The following is a 19,787-nucleotide window of genomic DNA, read 5'->3' on the forward strand; positions in this document are numbered from 1 at the left end:
CTACTCTTATTGTATGCACACATGAACAAAATTCAGCCTTAAATTGGGATTAAAGGATCCCCACAAGATGTTGCTCTGTCTACAAGTCTATCAGATAGAATGTCGACATCTTGGGCATGCCTTCCCCTTTTCTAAGATCCGAGCAATTGAACAAAAATATCTTCATTCGGGCCCTTCTTAGCTCCTCTTGAAGTTCTCGCCATCATATTTAAACTAAGGGTTTTAAGAAATGCATAAATTAGGGTTCTCAAGGAAATTTAAAAGATTCAAATTTTCCTTCACAAAATTTATATAGCATTTAGAGTACTTTTTTTCAACAACTAATCCCTAGAATATTAAGAAAACCCTTTTGCAAAAAGACATAAACTAGAAAGTCTCACCCATAATTAGCAAGAATATTACATGTAGTTTTAAACTGGAAAGTCTCATCCAAATTGGGACTATCCTAACAAATTCTTTCTCTAAATCAGAACTTGTAAGCCGCTTCTTAAAGAAGAGGCCATAATTACCCAAAAACCATGACCCCACTTAAAAGAGTATCGATACAATCTTCATTAAGGGAGAAAATAGTTAAAAAATAAAACCCTTTAGGAGCATCAAGATCTCGATGGAGCCCTAAAGAGCCCATTTCCTCTTATCAGACCATCCTCTCAAAAGATCAACATCGGTTATAGACCCTAAAAATTTCCCAACTAGGGCATTTTTCAAGTTGGGCAAAGATTTTCCACAAGGAGATCAAGGATCTTGAGCACCAAATCGCTAACCTTAGCAACCAAAAACAATGAAACAAAAGTACCTTGAAAGATTTGTGCCATGGGTGATTTGTTGCAAAAGTCATCCAAAACCCCAAAATAGACCCAAACACAAGTGATGAAGGAACGAGGGAACAAGAGTTATTCTTCCCCAATCTCAACAACACTACATCCTTGGGTGAAATAAATTGGTCCCCAATCATAGCATCCACTGGAGCCACCACAGCAAAACCTATCATAGCAATCGTTGCATCTATGCCCTTAAGTTTAGAGAGTGAGAAACCCTTGCACAAACCATGGGCAGAGTCACCTTTTCCACCATTGCCAAGCAAACACAAGTCATCTACAAACACCTTGGGTCCCTTGCAACACTAGACATGACGTTATTAGAGCCTAACCTCAAGCTTTTGCAAGCATCCAGCAACGATCAGAAGATACACATCTTCAATGAAATGTCCACCCTACTCATCTTTAGTGCTAGAGCTGAAACCTGTGTTGCCCTTGCCATCACCCTCACCTTCATCCTTACTTTTCACTTGCAAATACTCACATATTTCTGACTTACATGTTTCACCATTTTCTAATCATGGGATATGGCTGTTCATGTATCCTTATAATTATACCCATTTGCACCCTTCTTTTTAGCATATGCTTCACGTTTTGATTAATACTCAAACATTTGTACCTTACACATTTGAGTTATTTTATTTTAATTCATCCGTATGTACTAAAGGATATGACCATGTGTTGATCACAGTTGAACATTGTAAGACTATGACGATATGTATGTTATGTAGAAGTTGTCATCATGCTCAAAGATACATGTAATCAAACACCAATTACAATAATAAAAAATTATATGATCCCAATCAATCAATATTTATAAAAGCATAGCAATCAATTGCAAAACCCTGTGGTTAAAATACTAAAGTGTTATAACTTATATTGTCTCTGACCCTTGCCCCACAAATAATACCTCTAGCAAGAAAACAATCACCAAGCACTGCCCAATAAATAATAGCTTACAATGTTACTGGACATTTGATTTATCAAATTTTACAATGAACATGTTCCTATAGTTTTAACCTAAATTGCCAGTCAGACATGAGATGAGATGAATTTGCTTAATGCTTCATGACAATGCGATATCCTGCTAATCCTTCAATGACAATTTTCATGCTGATGATCGGGTGTAACCAAATTGTCAACAGAACAAGCAGTGCTTTGTTGAAATATAAAAATTAGTACATTATATTGTAAACGTCAAACTGCAATAACATGATTTTTAGAAAATTTCCTCCAGTTGTAAATTACAAAATTTGCAAGGCTGATCATCTTTTATCTTTCCTTGATGGCACATCCTCTCGGTGTTTCTCTGCCATCCATCTTTTAATTTCAAATTCTTCAACATCATAATTGTCCAAACATGAGGGTGATGCTTCTTCAGTCTGATTGTTTTTTGGCACAATACTTACAAGTAACGTCGTCTGTAATATGTCACAAGCAAAACAAAAGACCAAGTCACTGATATTATGTAATCTTCCCTAGGTCAAACCAAACAAAAACATACTTCGGAAATACGAGGCAAGAAATGAAGCACCTTCGCAACACTACCACAGAGGCGAAGCATAGATTGCCAGTCTGACCATGTCGTTAATCTACCTTGTCTGTCATCAGCTTCAAAAGAAACAATAACTGCATACCTGTGCAATGAAAAGAATAGCTCGAGACATTAGTATTAGAAATAAGGGTACTAACTTGTGACAGCAACAGATCATTATTGTAAATGAATTTATTGGTTTAAACTAAAAGAAGCAACTAATCTCTAATTCCTATCAACTATTGTCTTGCATCCAAACTTGTAAAAAATCACATCTAACAACAAACAAGAAGTTGCACGATTTTATGCAAGCATATATATTTTTTTTGATTGGTAAACGGCAAAGCCAAAGGATTATATTGAAATTAATAACATTTACATGGTGTAGAGTAGATTTTATAAATCAAAATATGGGCTTGCAAGCATATATTCAAAATGGTTCTATTTGAATAATCATGTGAAGCTTGCCTGCTAATCACCAAGTCTGTCCTCCAATTACAGGACCCTTTCAAGACCCTGCTAAATTAGAAACAAGCTTTTGATAATGTTCTAACTGAATAATCAAGTGAAATATTAACCTCTCTACCCATTTCAGCTTGCTTTGGAAGGCGCAATGCTGGCAGAGTCTTAACACTTTCAGTCGTTTGGTAATGTGCCTTTTGCATCCTACCAAATATCTGGTGGTCATGACTGCATGTTAACATTGTGCAAGATGTCTTCAACCAGAGAATGTTTGTGTCTGAACATCATGTCTAATAACAGCCACTGCCAATGTAATGTCCCCTTTTAGGAACAATGAAATATATCCACTAAATTGCAATATAATTAACAAGTAAACAATCAAAATGAATAATAAATTATTAGATAACTAAAAGCGTTCACATCTTTTTTTATACCCTCAGGAGGTATCCCCGCGTCCCAGCCCAGCACCCAACCTGCCTTACCTTGGTCTTACATTTTGCCAAGTTGGGTTCAAGGTGGGGTGAGCTGAGGCAAGACTAATCATCCGGGGCCACGCGGAGCTCCACAGGGGACCCACCCTGGGCATGGCTGAGTTAACTGGGTTGGAAGAGTTTACATCTTTCTTGAATTTCTGATATGTAGTTTGCTTTGTTTGCACAAGAAGATGATATTGATCTTAATGCAACTCTAATTGTTGTTCCTGATCTATGACTCTAAAACCATGCAATGAATTGTGTATGTCTGCCTATAACAGACCTTGAATTTGAATGCTTTACCTGATTGAATTCCTTATAATTATGCATATCTGTTCTGGAGCTTTTCCTGATTTATATACTTGAAAGATGTCTCCATGATATAACTTTCTCCCGCTCAACTGAGCCCTTCAGATTAGAGTAATAATAAAAGATTTTCTTCACACATCTTTTTCCAACTACATTTCTTACTCTTCTTTTATATCTTTATGCCACTCAAGAAAGGCGCAATTCAATGAAAGGAGGCATTCCTTCCCAATAGACATGTCTTTTGTTAACATACACACACTATGCTTTATCGATGTCTCTTCATAATGAAGTGTCTTATTATATATTTAATTGCTGCTGCGTTGTTAACTTTAATTGCTTCCTTCTAACATATATACGTATGTATCTTGGCAAGTCTGGTCAGCCAACATATGATTTCCAACATGGTAGTTCTTACCTTAGCCTTCTCTAATGAGGGTTGGCCAGCAAGGCAAAGTCGGCTAACAAACAATATAATAAATACTTTAATTTCAGTAAATCCCTATCCTTGAGGATTTCAATCACTGCCCATAATCATTAATCTTTAATCACTGTTTTTGACATATCTTTGTTTATTATTGATAAACACAAGTGTTGTTTTATAAGCGCTACCTTCATAACTGAAGATGTTAATCACTGCTTCTATAACATAAGTATTGTCATAAGATAAGTCTTTTGCCTTTATACAAATTGCTACTGTCCTTTGTTTGCTGTTGTTACTATAAAAATCAGATATTCTTCAAGGTTTTCTGCATATTAATAGCATTGCTGCCTTTACACAATCTTTGTAATTGCTTGTTAAATGATCAATCAAATCTCTTGATGAGATGTAATCTTAATTCCTTGGAGAATCAGCCTTTCTATTATGAAGATCGTTGTCATTTAGATAATCGTTGTCTTCTCAATTTCTGTCTTACTGTTTATTCATTGTATGAATTGTTGTCTAAGATTCTTTGTAATTACTGTTTATCTTAACAAAGCACTCCTTGTAATCACTGCCATATCTTTTTATACCGCTCCTTAGTAAATTCATTGTGCATTATGAAGCCGGTCACTACATTACCATTGGTAATACTATAATGTCCCTATACTTGATCTTAATCATTTGTCCTTCATTGTATTGCCTTTGAAGGCTAATATCCCTTATAAAGATAATACAAGGAGCTTTCTCAAAACTGTTTGCTGCATATCCAATATACCTAATGAAGACTTCTAAACATCTTTATTTGCGTATGCTTGCTAAGTCCAAAAGCCTGCCACACCATGGACCATGCAAGATTCTGCTACTTGTTTTGTATTCGAATTTGGATGGGGACATCACAGCCAAGTGTGAAGTCCCATGAGTGTTAACATCGTACAAGACATCATCAACCAAAGGAGATTAATTGTCTGGAACAGTATGTCTAATGTAAACGTCCACTTCCAATTGTGATACCTCATATGACTTGAGTTGTTTGACCTTAATCATATTACTATGTTAAGCTGAGCTAGAAGGTCCAAACAGAAAGCATTCAGAGCAACTTCTTTGATGATAGTGCAAGTGTTAGGATTTAGTGTGATATTCACCCTCTAATCCCATGTATAATATTTTTAACATAAACATCTTTGGAATGGGTACTTGGATGTCCACGAGGAGTTGAGAGATATTAGTTTATTGTAATTCTCCTAGGAACTTGGAAAAATATTGCAATGGCATTGAATAAGGAGGTAATGGATAAAGGTTATATTGCCAGTTCACCTTGTTATGCATCCATATACAAGCCTGGTTCAGGGCACTATAAAATTTTCGCCAAGGACTGTTTAGGATATTGTAAGTCTGCCTTGGACAAATCCAAACAAATTAGAGAAACCATGACCAACTTGCGGAGAATCAGGACCAGAACCATCTCTTGGGCCAAATCACTTTACTCGCAAGAGGCAGAAGTGTCCAACCAAGGCCAGAACCATCTCTCGGGCCAAATCATTGACTCAATTATATTAAATATCTAGCTTCATTAATGGCGTTCACCCATAAGGGCCTGTTGCACCTTTATGTGATGTTTTATGGAAAAGTTTAAATTCGCCAGGTTAATTATTTCTTGTAGATGCAAGGGTGTTGTAACCCCTTGATTTGTTCCTCCACAAAACTCCATGTGTTTTTTTGTCCTTTATGTTGTTTTGGTGAGTAACCTTCTTCATTTCCTTTTTTAGAGCCGTAATTGCTCACTAACTAAGTTGCATTAACTGCTTTCCCTCAAGTTGGCAGGAACATGCTTTGATACCACTTGTAATGTCCCCTACTAGGAGGCTGTCAATTCCTATAACTTAATAACAGTTCTGATCTGATCTGATCCATGATCCAGGCACTAGATGCTTTTGATTCCTTTCCTTTATATCTCTCAATGTGTGGGAAAGGTCGCACCTCTTCATTATGGATGCCCTTTTGGCAAGAGACACACCCTTTCACCATTAGCACTCTTTTAAAGAGTGCAACTCTTCATTGTTTCTGCCTTTCAAAGGGACACAACCTTTCCCAATCAGATCTGCACTTCTTATTTAAATCAGATCTGTACTTCTGATTCCCAAATTATCCCCCTCAAATGAGGTTCTCTTCTCCCTTTTACATCTCATGTTTGAGGGAGTCGCAACCTTTCATTTCATGTCTTTTGACCATTCGTTAACTTAATTAAAATTTAATTATACTTGTATATTTTAATTTTAAATTTTATTATTAATATTCACCATTAACTTGTAGTTCAAAGTGGGGACATTACACACAAATATTAAGTTCTCCTTCAATATTAAACAACCTTCAATGCTGTGGTAATACATAAAAGCCCGTGATATTAATATTTCCATTTCCATTAATTTCTGCCAATGTATGAAAATGTTGTTGAGAGAATATTTAACTTCCATAGAAATCGACCCCTTAGAGAAATCAAACAATGATGTAGCATAAAATCTAACCAAGTGGCTGACAAGAAGACAAGTATGCACACAACCAGCTTAGCCACACACATAAGCTGCTGAAGTAGACAGGCAGGTAGCTGAAGCACACACCCAACTAGCTGAAGTAGACAGGCAAGCAGCTCAAGCAAGCAACCAAGCAGCTGGAGCACACAACCAACCAGCTCAACCAAGCACCCAAACACCTCAACCAACCAACCAAGCAGCTGGAGCAAGCAAACAAACAGCTCAAGCTGCTCAACCAAAACACTTGTGCAAAAATCACCTTGACATCAATGACAAAATCTACGACAATAGAAACTATCTAATATATCTAAATATTCCTAAATGACCATTAAATAACTAAATATTACTTTAATACCAATCTGCATGCCCCTCTATAATCTTCTTTTGGTTATGAGAATCTGGACTAACTCAGAAATTGATAGAGCAAGTGGGTGAGTTCATGGACCTGGACTCAAAGTAAGTAGATTTAAAGAGGAGATTTGTGAGGGTTTGTGCAATGATTGTGTGTGTGAAAAAGGTGATTACCTAATTATTTTGTATTAGGTCATATTCACAGTAGGAGGATCAAGCTTACTTAGGTTGTGTTTCCTTGTGTCAAGTCATAAAATTAAGACATACCATGATCTAATTATCTTCACCTAGGGCTTCATCCTTGTCTTTGTATATTGTAATCATTCTCCTTTTTGCACGTTATGAAATCTCAAGATTCCAAGCAAACCAGTTGCTTTTCTCATGTGATACAGTGTTCTGATTGCAAGTGATCTTTGGGGTGCTGTGGGAGTTCAACCATCTTCTCCAAGAGGTTGATACCTCTTAACTAATAAATCACACCATCACGATTCACTCCTCGCTAGGCACTTGGACAAAATTCTTGAACTTTGAAGAGTTGCCTTTGAGGTGTTTTCGCTATAATATGAGTCTAAAAATATCAAGGTGTTCCTCCAAAATTTCTCCTAGTCTTCATTATGTTAGCCTTAAGAAATGAGTGAGGAAATCAAGCAACCTTAACAATGCATTCATCACATGCAACCATGGGAAATTCTTTGATCAGCCTAAGTCACCCACCTCTTTTTCTCAGGTTCATAACAGAGATCTTGGAGTTCTGCCTATGCTTCCTATGGTCCCATACGAAGAATTGGTTATCGTGACCTTCCTTCCCATTCAGAATTCTTTTGAAGAATTTCCTTTTTGCACAGATTAATTTTCTGATGTGCAGGAAGATTTTCAGCATTATGTGGAGCAGATTTTTCATGATAAGGATCATTTCCTCTAGGTACTTTCAGAAGAGTATGAGTTGGACATGTTAGATTTCCTTGAGAATGAAGAACAGGTCTTCCCTAGAATTTTAGTATCTCTTCATCAGAGCAAAATAACCAAACTAAATTGCAAAACTTTGGACAAGCAAAGATGAAGGAAAACGGAAATTGAAAAACTATGCATGGAAGTTCATGACTCAGTTGATGATGGTACATGATGGAGCATGGATGCTCTCCTTGCAAGAAGTAGGAGGAAGCAATCTTCAAAATGTTCTCGAGGCTATTTGACTTGGCATGAGCTTTGTTCTTTTCTTCAGCTTTGATGGGATTTTAGGTCTGTGTGGTTCCTTCAAGCAGTATAGTTTCTTCTGTTTGACTGGAATCTGCATCAATGACTGCTTTATCTGCAACCTATTCTCTATAAAGGGCTGTTTTACCTCAATAAACTGTCTTTTATTACAATGGGAAAGGGCCCTAAACTCTCAATTCATTAATCAAAAAAATAATAATTGAGATAACAATCTCTGAGAATTGTATTAATGGTTTCAAATTTCAATTACATAAAGGCTTGCATGTTGTGCAAATTGAAGAATTGCATTTTCAAATATTTTCATAGATTACAAGCAGTGGTAATGAAATAGCTGTAGAAAAATACAACAAAGCAACCCATGAATAAGCATAAGGAACTTTACTCAGAGTGAACAAGTGCAGGATGGTGACGATATGCAACAAAATCAGCACCATATTGTAAACCTGATCGTACTACCCAATTCTTTGCTCGGAGATGAGAATATGCTTTGTAATGTTGCACAAATGTCTTTTCCCTTTCTTTCATATACCTCCATAATTCATCATGACTCAAAGTCTGGCGACCCTGCTAAAGATTTCATGGACCAGATCAACTGTACTGTATATTAACTTGCTCCTAAAGAAATGCTAAAAAGTTTCAAATTTGGAGCATGAGCATAATGTCTTGTTCATATGACACAGTGAGCACCACAATCAAGCATGGATAATTACTAGAAACATGTTTGCATCAAAATCATCATAATAGTAATGCATCTTTTCATGGATAGCTATAGTTCATAATTTATACCAAGTTCAATTGCAGGCAAACATGGCTCACTATCAGAATCTATACAATGAATCTTGGATCTAACAGACTAAACACAGAAAAAAAATATTTAGTTAGTCTCATATAAGTTTATAACATAATATTCAAGATATAAGTAGCAAAATTCCTTATGTATACATTATATAAATAGCATAAAATTGGATGATTTTTTAGCAAGAGCACATTTAAGCATGCGAATACAAAGCAAATTGGAAGACTTGTAGAGAAAAGATTGTATTGCAGGGAAATCAGATACCAGAAATCAGAAAATTTGAAAGAAACGAGACAGTATGGAACATGCTGAAATCAACTTCGAGATAATTAACTGTATGGACTTCAATTAATGTTTTTGGTTTCAACGCAGGCTTAGTAACCCGAGCAGTTTTTTTCTGTGAACAAACCCAGAGAAGCAGTCACATAAACCTAGTCTCCTAGACAATAACCATCAATCTCATGCCCATGACGTAAACAGTAAATATTTGAACTTCTAGAGCAATCTATATCATTTCTATCTATGCATGTATATGATTATCCATTCCACTTTTACATAGAGACTGAAATCTCTAAAGCTAAATTCAATCTTCATTATCACAAGCAAAGGTTAATCATCGCATGGACAAACTTTGAAACAGGAAGAAGCAACTGAGAGAGACGTTTGAAGAGATTTTACAATTGAGGTTCAAAGATCTCAGATAGACCAAATGATGAAAATAAAGTCTACCAAAGCAACAAGAAAGTGTTGAATTAGGTGGATGATTATTACGTCCTTTCTCTATTTTGCTCTTCTCTGTGTGCATTATTTGTATAGTGTATGATTAATTTTCAATTGTGTAGTGATATTCAGTTGATCATCTCATCATGACTCAGAACATTGTTGCTATGTAATGCCAAAATGATATTATGTGACAATCTTCCCAAATTTCTCTCGATTAGAACATATGAAAATATACTATTGCCAAGTGCCCAAATCAGGCATTTATGCATGTTAAAATGATTCTACACTAAATGAACAAAATGGGATCTATGTTGAAGCATTTGCTTTTAATTGTACATGTAGCCACTTTTATAGAAGATAGCTTTGCTTGAATTGACCTAAAACGTGTGATGCCCTCTACCTATTTTTATTTTTTTTATTTCTATATTAATTTCAGAATGATGCCAAGAAGAAAAGGGCAATGCGCTGCATAAACAAAGTTTTCCCTAATGACAATGCTGGAGCTGCATTTTATTGATAAAATCTGCTGGAATATATCAATTGAAGAACAATAATAATATCTGCCAGAATACATAACAGAATATAAAAGTGTGAAACTAATTAGAAATCAAGCACCCGGCAGGGGACCTTTCCCTAAATGAGAACTGGTACTGACATATAATGCTGTTCCAGCCACCCAACAAATCAATTTGCCAATAAAATAGATAATGCTTCTGGTTTGATACAAACTCTAGGTGAGATTGCCCACAAGAAACCAAAAGGTTTTCATCTTCTAATTTGTCTATCCAAGAATTTTTGTCCCCCAGTGCCTATTGTAGCCACCCACTGTAGGTCTAAAAATATGTGAAATGAGCATAAATGAATCCTCCAATGTTTGCTGGCATCTATATATTCATTGGCATGTTCCAAACCCTAGGTGCCTAGACTAGTGTCAAATAATAAAAGATTATTTTTTATTTGATTAAACTTACTGTACCACACACCATAGTACTAGTGTAACAACTAAATTGCCCAAGTAGCCAATAAACCTTGACCTTTCATTAGTAAATCAATCATAGCCTGAAAACCACTTGCCAAAAAGAGCTGAGATAAAGCATTATGAACAACAGACTCACTCAAATCTAACAAGTTGCATTACCTAGTCTTGTTCTTATGGAACTCTAAAAACCCCTAAGAAATCAAAACAAGTTTTTCCCAAGGCACTTATAATGGTCATTTACACTTAATATACAAGCGCATGGACAATGTCAACTATAAAAAGGTCCCCTCAAGGTAAATCCCCCATAAGGAGCTAAATGATAAAGACCCCACCTCAAATCAACATCCCAAAATTTAGAGAATGACAAAATATAGGAAATTATTCAAAAATTCCTAAAAAAACGAGGGACAAATGACAGAATCAATCCTCACCAAAATATACTTCTCTTACAATCATCCCTCACCCGTTTAGAAGCATTGCTAAGGGCTTGTAGGTCCCACACATGTTGACTAAATGAAAAAAGAACATTACAAGCCTATCCTTCTCCAAATTGCATGCCTACAAGCAATGCAATGCCAAATGTTCAAATATTTCTAGTCCCTTCCAGGTAGTATCCTCTATGGGGGGCTCCTCTCAATGACCAAGTACTTTGTGATGTTCCCCAAATTGCTTGCCCAAAAGCAATACAACGCCAAATGTTCAAGTACCTTTAACCCCTCCCAAGTAGCATCCTCTGTAAGTGGGCTCCTCCAATGGATCAAGTACTTTGTAATGGTTTTTTTCCTCTATCTCCTCTCTCGTGTGTCAATATTCACATCTTCCCCTCATCATCTAGAGGTGGCAGATTAGTTAATTGTACAACATATTGTGCAAGTGCCTTTTCTACGGCAATATACATGGAAAACATTACAAATTCAATTGCTTGCCAGTGACTCCAACTGATAGGCCACTTCACCAACTCTCGTCAATACTTTGTATGGTCAATAGAAGCAAAGTTTGAGCTCTTCAGCTCAGCATTTCATGGAACTCTACCTACAAAGTTGCAAGCATTGAAAACCCACATCCCCAAACCTTAAAAGATCTCTCAATGAAGTGCCAATCTACATAAATTTTCTATTGATTTTATGCCCACTGCAAATGGTTTCTAAGTGACCTTAAAATGTTGTTGCTATACTCTACAAAGTTACTAGCTCCTAGTAGACTAATGCCAATGAACACCAAGTTAGTGAAGGTAGGTGAATCATATCCATGCAATGCCATGCCAATGGACATGCCATAACCAGTATTATAGTGATGCTCTCCAAGGTTCAACCACTTAAACCATGTTGTCTACAACTATGTGACATGTTCCTTAAGTACCCTTCAGCCTGCTTATTAACATCTGTCGATTTGTCGAGAGGTGATAGCTAGTACTGGGAGTGAGCTTGGTGACAATCAAACAAAGTAATTGCCAAAAGGACTTGAGGAATACAATGTCCCTATCACTAAAAATGGTTTCTCTTTTGGGCAAGCCATGTGTTGTGCTTTGAGTTCAGTAGGGATGGCAAAGAAACAAACCTACTTATTTAACCAATCTAATACAACAAAAATGCTCCTTACCATTCACTTTAGGAAGACCTATATGATCTGGCTGGGAATGGGCAAGGGTTGTAGAAAACTTATTGGGGAAATATGCTCCATGTTATTTTGTTGGCAAGTAGTGCACTCTCAAACATGCCTAAGAACGTCCTACTTAAGGTCCTTCTAGGAAAACCTCTCAATTGCCAATAAGTTTTGTAGAGGACCAAATTGGTACATAGGCACACCCAAGTGGCCAACTTGAGGCTCATCATGTAAAGTCCTCATAATTTTCTCCTTCATTTTGGACTCAAGGACAAGGAGTATTTTGTTCTTATCCAATACAAGGCTATCTACCACAACATACCTATCATCCTTCACACTCCCATCTAAAATACTACTAACAATGGCATTCTTGGCATATCTAGCCATGATAGAAGCCTTCCAATCAGCAAAAATAGAATAAATGATGTAGAAAGAAGGCATTCAAGAAAAAGCATCAAAACCACATTCTTCTTACCCTTCATGTACTTATATTGAAATCATAAGCTTTTAGCTCACTCATCCACTTTTGCTGCCTATCAGTGTGTTTTCTATCCTAAGCTGAGCACAAGTCTTCCATTTAGCATGAAAACATCTTTCTAATTTTTGGGGAGATTCTAAAGATTAGCTACTCATCTTTTTTCTAGAACAAGGCGCTTTTTTTCTTCTACTTTTGTTTCCTAGGACAAAGATTATTTCCTTATCTTGCCACTCCACTAACATGGATACTGGTGAAACTTAGAAGCTTGTCTTATTCATAAAAGAGACCTAAATGCATAACTGAGGGCAAAGCAGAAAAAATAGAGAGCAGTTTTAAGCATAGCAGCAAAAAAAACTTGCGGAAAAATTAGCAAGCTAAAAGTATAAGATTTTTTGAAAAAGACAGAATTTAAATGGGAAAAAATCAGATTTGGAAAATAATTTAAAATGTTGAAAAAGAGACAAAAACTACTTGTTTTTTAAATTTAAAGACATTTTTATAGCATAGAGATATAGAGAGAAAATAAAATAGAGAGTTTAGCCCATGAATTGTCTAAAATAGAGAATTTGGCCCATGAATTGTCCAAATAAAAAGTTTGTCTAAAATAGCAGAATGCAGTGTAGCATGTAAGCTTTGCTACTAAATGATTCTTTCGCAAGTTTTGTATGGAGTTGATAAAGTAATTGCTCAGTTAACAATAGAACACTTCACAGAATGATATGCGAGTAAACCTGTAGTCTTGTTGTATGATGTGAGTGGATGGTAACAACAAGAAGAGAAGGCCATTTGGGGTAACACTGACCATACACCAGCAATAAAATTTCATGGGCATCAACTCACTAGGGAATCGGAGCCTGATAAAAAATGTGTAGCAACAAGAAGAGAAGGCCATTTGGAGTGTGCAACACTGACCATAGACCAGCACAAAGATTTATTTTAGTATAAATTTTCATATAGTGTAGAGTTTCATAAGCATTTAGGTTTGAGGTTTATTCGACATTACAAAAATATAGAAAATAAAAATATATGATGTGTCTGAGTAAATTCTTAGCTTGCCGAAGAAATCAACTTAATTCTATATCTCTATATGAATATCCAGTGGATAGGTTTTTCTGAAATGTGGCCAGTAGATGTAGAATATCATTTTCAAACATTCCTCTAAAAGGATTTTGTCCCAGAGCCTGTTGTTTTATAGATTAAATTGTTTTAGTACTATGCTTTGTAATTTTTGAAAGGACATGTTAAATTCATTTTATCTTACCAATGCTGTTGAAGAATTTCCCACGACCTTCAAAGAGCTCTATGGTTCATTTTGTGGCCTGCATAACCATCTAGATCAACTAGGTTGAGTGACTATGAATACACGGGATGCTTAAAGATCATAGTAGGTTAGAGAACAACTTTCAAACTTGTGTTTTCTGCTACCTTGGAAAATTGGAGCAATGGTTTAAAAGCAATTTGATTCCAAAGAAGGTTGTTCAGTATGGCCCCAGATGATTGAACACTTTTGTTGCAAGTTGAGTACAATCTCAACTGAGGATGTACCTAGGTACAATCCAAATACTTTGGTTTTTTGTATATACTTGTATCCCTATTCACATATGGAGTTCCTTGTTATAAAAATTGTGTGTCTGTGTTCATACAAGTCTACTGAGGCCATTTGCCAAATAAACATAGCAAAGCCATTCCCATTAGTGCTTGGCGTCAATAGTTAAGTACGTCCCTAGTCTATTTGTACCCAAAACATTCTGTAATAAACAGTTAAGTGTGTCCTTGTTTACTAAGTGTGTATGAACTGCAGTGTGTGCTCCAATTCATGTATCATGGATGTTTCTCAATGAATTGTGAGTGTGTACAAATTCAACAATCGGTTGTAAGTAAAAAGAGCTATAAGGTGTGTCCCAGTTTACATACAAAGTTGTTTTTCCCTTCGTTACAAGACTGGGATGTAATAAACAGGAAATATTAGGAGTTAAATCAGATCATAGTTGTGCTACTTATAGGTTTGAATCACTAAACCTACTACCTATGTTTTTGGTTTAATATTAATAAAGGATTGTTGAAAGGTTTGTAACAATACCCATAAGATGGATCTAGCGGTTGTTTTGTTAGTTGTTTTATCACTCATGTACATAACTTGTAGTTGAGAAAAAGGAGGGATATGCCACAGGAGTAAAATTTATATCTCCCAATTATGATTAACATCATCTTCTTATCATGCATTTTCATTGCAAAGCTTTAATAAGACTGCCAATCCACTTCTTTTAATATACACAACAGAAAACAAGAATAATGACATAATTCCCAATATCCTTATGAGGCAGACCAGATGTTCATCCTAATCCCTCACTACATCATCAATCCATATTGCTCTTGCAAATATCAAAGATTCTTTAATGATTTGCTTAAGGCAACTAAATATCAAACTGCCCAACAAAACTAAACTCTCAAGTTTTTAAACATGCTTATAAAAAACTTCCAAGTACTTAAGGGCAGCCAGCAAAAGGGTAATCCAGCATCTGTATCAAAGTTGTATTAAGGCAATCAGTCATATTCTCAGCACAGTAGGCTTCGACAACAGAATAATGCTCTCCATCAATCCACTTCACAAAGTCATGCACCAAAAAGGGCTTAAATGGAGAGCAATGAATCTGCAGGAAATTTCCAGCCATTTGGAATTTTGGAACCATCAAATGGAAGCACCTGCTGATGGTAATCTTGGCTAGACTTGAGCATTGGATGGGCATTCTACTCTTCAGCACAATCCAGAGAAGCATCAATGCACAATTAATAGTTCTCTAGGATAATCTATGTTTTCTTATTTTAGTACAACTTATCTTTTTTCGGTATCTAACTGTTGGTATAAAAATTAGGATGTAAAAGCTTGGTCGCTTTCAACAATACTTTGGTACTGGTAACAAAGTTATATCCTGCTGTATATTCCCTTAATTATTGAAATATTTTTGAAGGAACCTTGTAACCTTGATCTTACTAGCAATATATGCATTTTGATCAGCCATTTCCTTTTTGTTTGTTTTTACCATTTTTTTTTCTCAAGGCATGTTAGGACCTACCTGTTTGTTTACTGCCTATTACTTCAACAAAAATAGTTCAATCAAGAAAAAAATATAGGCATAGAGCATCTGTACCATGCATACATTATTAAAATTGGTTTAATAGTTTTACTTTTTATCTGAATGTAAAATATATTTTTAATTTTTTTATCAAGCAAACACAAAGCATTGATGTACTTATGCAATGACAGCTTAGAATATCTATCCATCTCAAGCATGTATGGGTTGTTAGACTTTTGTGAATAATGTTGTCATTGATGTCAAACCAATCATCCAGTTCTATACCGAACAGTGTATGCAAGCCCGGATATCAGTCCAGACGTCTTGGATGTTATGGATGTTATGGATATAGTTATGGAAGGATTGTATGTGGTTATGTATGTGCAGTTCAGGTGTTGCAGTTTTTGGATAGAAGTTATTATGCAGCATGGACAGCTTTGGGTGATGACCTTTTGAGGTCCCATTGAGTTCCTATTGTCCCCAGTATCCCAGTGTTAGGAATTCTTATTGATCCCGGTATCAGTTGTGTGTCCCAGTGTTAGCAGCTTTGGTAACTATCAGAAGTATCTCTTCGAGTTTTGTGATTGTGTTTTCCTTGGTACGAGTGGAGTCTACATTTTGGAGACATTGAGCTTAATCTTGTGATGATAGGTCCGCTCTCTTGGGTCCGGATGACCCTGGCCCTTTTTCCGGTAATCTTGATATATGCATTGTTAATCGGAAGTATGTAAAGGAATTGTGTAGAAGTATTGCAGAGGCCAACATGAGCTTATTGATAACGTGTTGGGCTTGGCTGACACACTATTCTATAATTTTATCTTACGATATATATACATGTTCCTAAGTGGTGAATGAATCAATCAATCAAGAGAGAGAGTGTGAGATGTGCGGAAGACAGTTGGTAGCAAAAGAAGCAGTGTATGAGAGAGTTGTAGACAAGGAAGGTAATTAGTGTCATAGTAATGCAGTAGTCCTTCACCGGACCTACTGCAAGACAGTAGTGCAGAGATCTCTAACCAGATTTTTTGTAAAGTCTGAGATTTGTAATTTGAGCTTAACCTTGGAATTGATCTCATGCATTTGGAGATGTAAACCTTCTCAGTTCAACCTTTTCTATTGCAGTGAGCATTCTGGCAGTGAGCCGTTTCTTTTTGTCTCTGCAGTGAGCAGTCCAGAAGTGAGTCGTTTTGTAATCTGGCAGTGAGCCACCTATTTGTAAACACAACTATAACTAGTTATATTTTTCTGAGAGTTAACACTCTCCGTGGTTTTTCCCATTTTGGGTTTTCCACATACAAATTCCGATGTTTATCTTGAGGTTGTGTTCTCCTTGTTTATTTTGCATTAATTGTTTTACTTCTGTCAAGTTTGTTTGATATTTTGAGGACAGCTTCAATTGGTAAAAAGTTTATTATTTTAAATAAGTGGGAATACTGATTCAGCCCCTCTCTCAGTATTCTGGTGCTTTCAACTTGTTCAACATGGGTAACACTAACTTATAAATAAATATAGCTACACCTTGCAAGAACTTATTCACATATCTGGTTTCACTTCAAAAATGTAGTGCATAAATTTCAGAAAGAAATACAAACATCAAAAAAGGAGATTGATATTTTTCGCTTTTGGGAAAAGAAATCAACGAGGGAAAAAACAATGTGGATAGATTGACATACTTCCAAAGAAGAACGACAAATTTCAAGACAGTTGAGTGAGTAGCTGAGATAAAACGCTTCTTCTAAACCCAATTGAAACCACTGTGAACTAGCAATTTGCTGCTCCCCAACAAGATTAGCTCTTCTTCCTGGTAGAATTTCAGAACAGTTACTGGTTTTTTCACATTTTCCTTTTATTTCAAGCTGCAGAATACTGCTTCATCTGATGATTGTGAAGAATTGAACCAGTCAGTCAAATTTCTGACTAACATTAAATTTCTAGGACGTCTAACCATATTCAGCACACAAACATACATGTTTTCTAAATGGAATTGAAGAACTTTTTGTAGGATTCAATGCAAATTGAAAATAAAAAAGTTAAAACAATATTTATACTCTAAAAATGCATAGTTAATATCAAAACATACAAAACCACCTTACATGTTCAGACTATAATTCACAAAAAAAATTGCTAAGAGAATGGAGAAGCAATGAATAAAATAAAATAAAAAATTATCATGAGAAATTGAATCAAACTGTACCTTTTTCTAACAGCAGAAATTTTGTGATGAAATATTAAGTTTAGCGTGACTCTCCGACAATCTACCACTGTTCGTTGAATTTCACATATTTTGCGGTATTGTGATCTATAGAAATTCAGAAAGGCTTCATACAAAATAATATTTTTCTGAAACATTCAATAAAATTATGATATCTTTGTTGGCCTTATCAAATCTATCATCTGCTAGGCTGTAATCTAAACATTGGTTTAGGCATCATATAGGAAAAACCAAGTTACAAGCCCAGGAGGGCGTAAATCTTGTTTATTTGAGACCAAAAATTTTCCTTAAATAAAAACCAAGGTCTCATAGTTCTCTGCCGGTGAAACTGAAAATATTAAGAGTATTTGAATCATACAAAAAGAATTAATTAAGCCTTTGTTTGGGGTGGGTAGACATTGGTCAAGTGCATTAATACCCTAAAGCCGATCTCTCCCTCAACCTCCTTAGCCTAAAAGCCTTTGATTGAGTCCACTCCTAATGATCAAGCATCTCGCATTTATCTCATATATTCGAGAGAATGAGAGAGTAAAGAAATATTTTTACAATGCCAGAATTGCACAGGTTTTGAACATATTCTCCCGACCTTAAAGAAAGAAAAAAGAAAATATGTTTCTCAATTCTTTAAACTTACCTTTGAATGACGATGAAGATGCAAAATCGGCTGTAATTATGGGGTGCCCAAAGCAAGCTCTGTTTAGCAACTTCGTTTGCTCGGAATCTGCTTCTAAAAGCACGGCTGATCCAGTTAAAAGCCCATAAATCTGAGATTGCTGAAAAGAGGATTGAAGCTGTCTAATAATGTTCGACATTGGATCTCCAGCAGCGATGCTCGCTGCGTCTCTGCCTTTCCATCTTGCACCACCACCTCCTTCCATTCACTTTCCAAAATTATTAACTGAAAAAAAAAATGGGTGTGTGATGAAGAACTGTATATAGTTTTTTTCGAAGAAAGCTACAAATGATTAACTGATATCCAGTGGAAAATGAGGAACTGATTACTTTTACAAACCTCGAACCCTAGAAAGAAAATGCATCACACATCAGTGCCACCTCCTTAATTATTATTATTAATCTATTTACTTATTTGTGTGATATTAAAAAGAAAGAAAAAAAAATCAGAAAAATCTGGTACATGAAAATTTGCTCTTTTGATTTTAAGTACATAAATTGTATGGTATATATACCTATATGTAAAAATAAAAATCAGTATATTATTTTTTTTTTTAATTATTTATTATATATCTAATATTTATAAATATTAAATAAATTAAGATTAGTTATTACATATAGATTTAAAATTATTTATCATAAAAATAATTTAAATTTAAATTCAAAAATAATGACTTGTTCATGGGTTCTCAAGGGTTCATCCTTTGAGTTCAGTGGTTAGGCGAGATGAGGAGGTGTGGGCCAGGTCGGAGTAGGGTTGGATCAAGATCAACTTTGACAGGGCGTCAAGAGGTAACCCAGGCATCTCAAGTATGGGATGTGTTGCTCGTGATGAGGAGGGGAAGATCATCTTCAAAGGTGCACAGAAACTGCAAGATGGGACTAGCAATGAAGCGGAGGTACAAGTCGCTTTGTTAGCAGTAGAATTGGCCAATAATATGAATATTCCGAGAGTGCATTTAGAGGGTGATTCTAAAGTGGTGGTAGATGCAATTGTGAAAGGTGCATCCCCAAGCTGGAGATTAAATAAATTTATATCAATTATTTGCTCAAAAATTTTTAAAAATCCTGGATTTTCAAATTACTCACATTAGAAGGGGGGGGCGGAATGCGGTGGTGGATGCGTTATCCAATGTGCAT

At 35.7% G+C, this 19,787-nt stretch overlaps 1 protein-coding gene across 2 annotated transcripts; it reads right to left on the minus strand.

The window, feature by feature from the left end:
* Positions 1-1,906: 1,906 nt before the first annotated feature.
* On the minus strand, positions 1,907-19,037 carry LOC131050093 (tRNA-splicing endonuclease subunit Sen2-1). 2 transcript variants are annotated; one of them, XM_059209906.1, is made up of 6 exons: positions 18,988-19,037; positions 18,610-18,873; positions 17,437-17,564; positions 8,494-8,678; positions 2,353-2,455; positions 1,907-2,239 (listed from the first exon to the last, which is right to left on the minus strand). In XM_059209906.1, the coding sequence occupies exons 2-6, from the start codon at positions 18,851-18,853 to the stop codon at positions 2,084-2,086; spliced, it is 816 nt and encodes a 271-aa protein (XP_059065889.1). In that variant the 5' UTR covers positions 18,854-18,873; positions 18,988-19,037; the 3' UTR covers positions 1,907-2,083. The 2 variants fall into 2 exon arrangements, with proteins under 2 accessions (XP_059065889.1, XP_057840215.2); XM_057984232.2 differs by lacking the exon at positions 18,988-19,037 and having other exon boundaries at positions 8,494-8,675; positions 18,610-18,981.
* Between the last annotated feature and the right edge of the window lie 750 nt (positions 19,038-19,787).

Source organism: Cryptomeria japonica, chromosome 8 (assembly GCF_030272615.1).
Source record: "Cryptomeria japonica chromosome 8, Sugi_1.0, whole genome shotgun sequence".
In the NCBI taxonomy this organism is placed as follows: Eukaryota; Viridiplantae; Streptophyta; class Pinopsida; order Cupressales; family Cupressaceae; genus Cryptomeria; species Cryptomeria japonica.

Excerpts from the sequence above, each read along its gene's own strand:
- LOC131050093 (XM_059209906.1), bottom strand. The coding sequence starts at position 18,853 with ATGGAAGGAGGTGGTGGTGCAAGATGGAAAGGCAGAGACGCAGCGAGC. Across the intron at positions 2,456-8,493 it reads CCTGCACTTGTTCACTCTGA|GTATGCAGTTATTGTTTCTT; the intron begins GTAAAGTTCCTT and ends TTCATTGCACAG. Across the intron at positions 2,240-2,352 it reads TCTGTGGTAGTGTTGCGAAG|ACGACGTTACTTGTAAGTAT; the intron begins GTGCTTCATTTC and ends GACATATTACAG.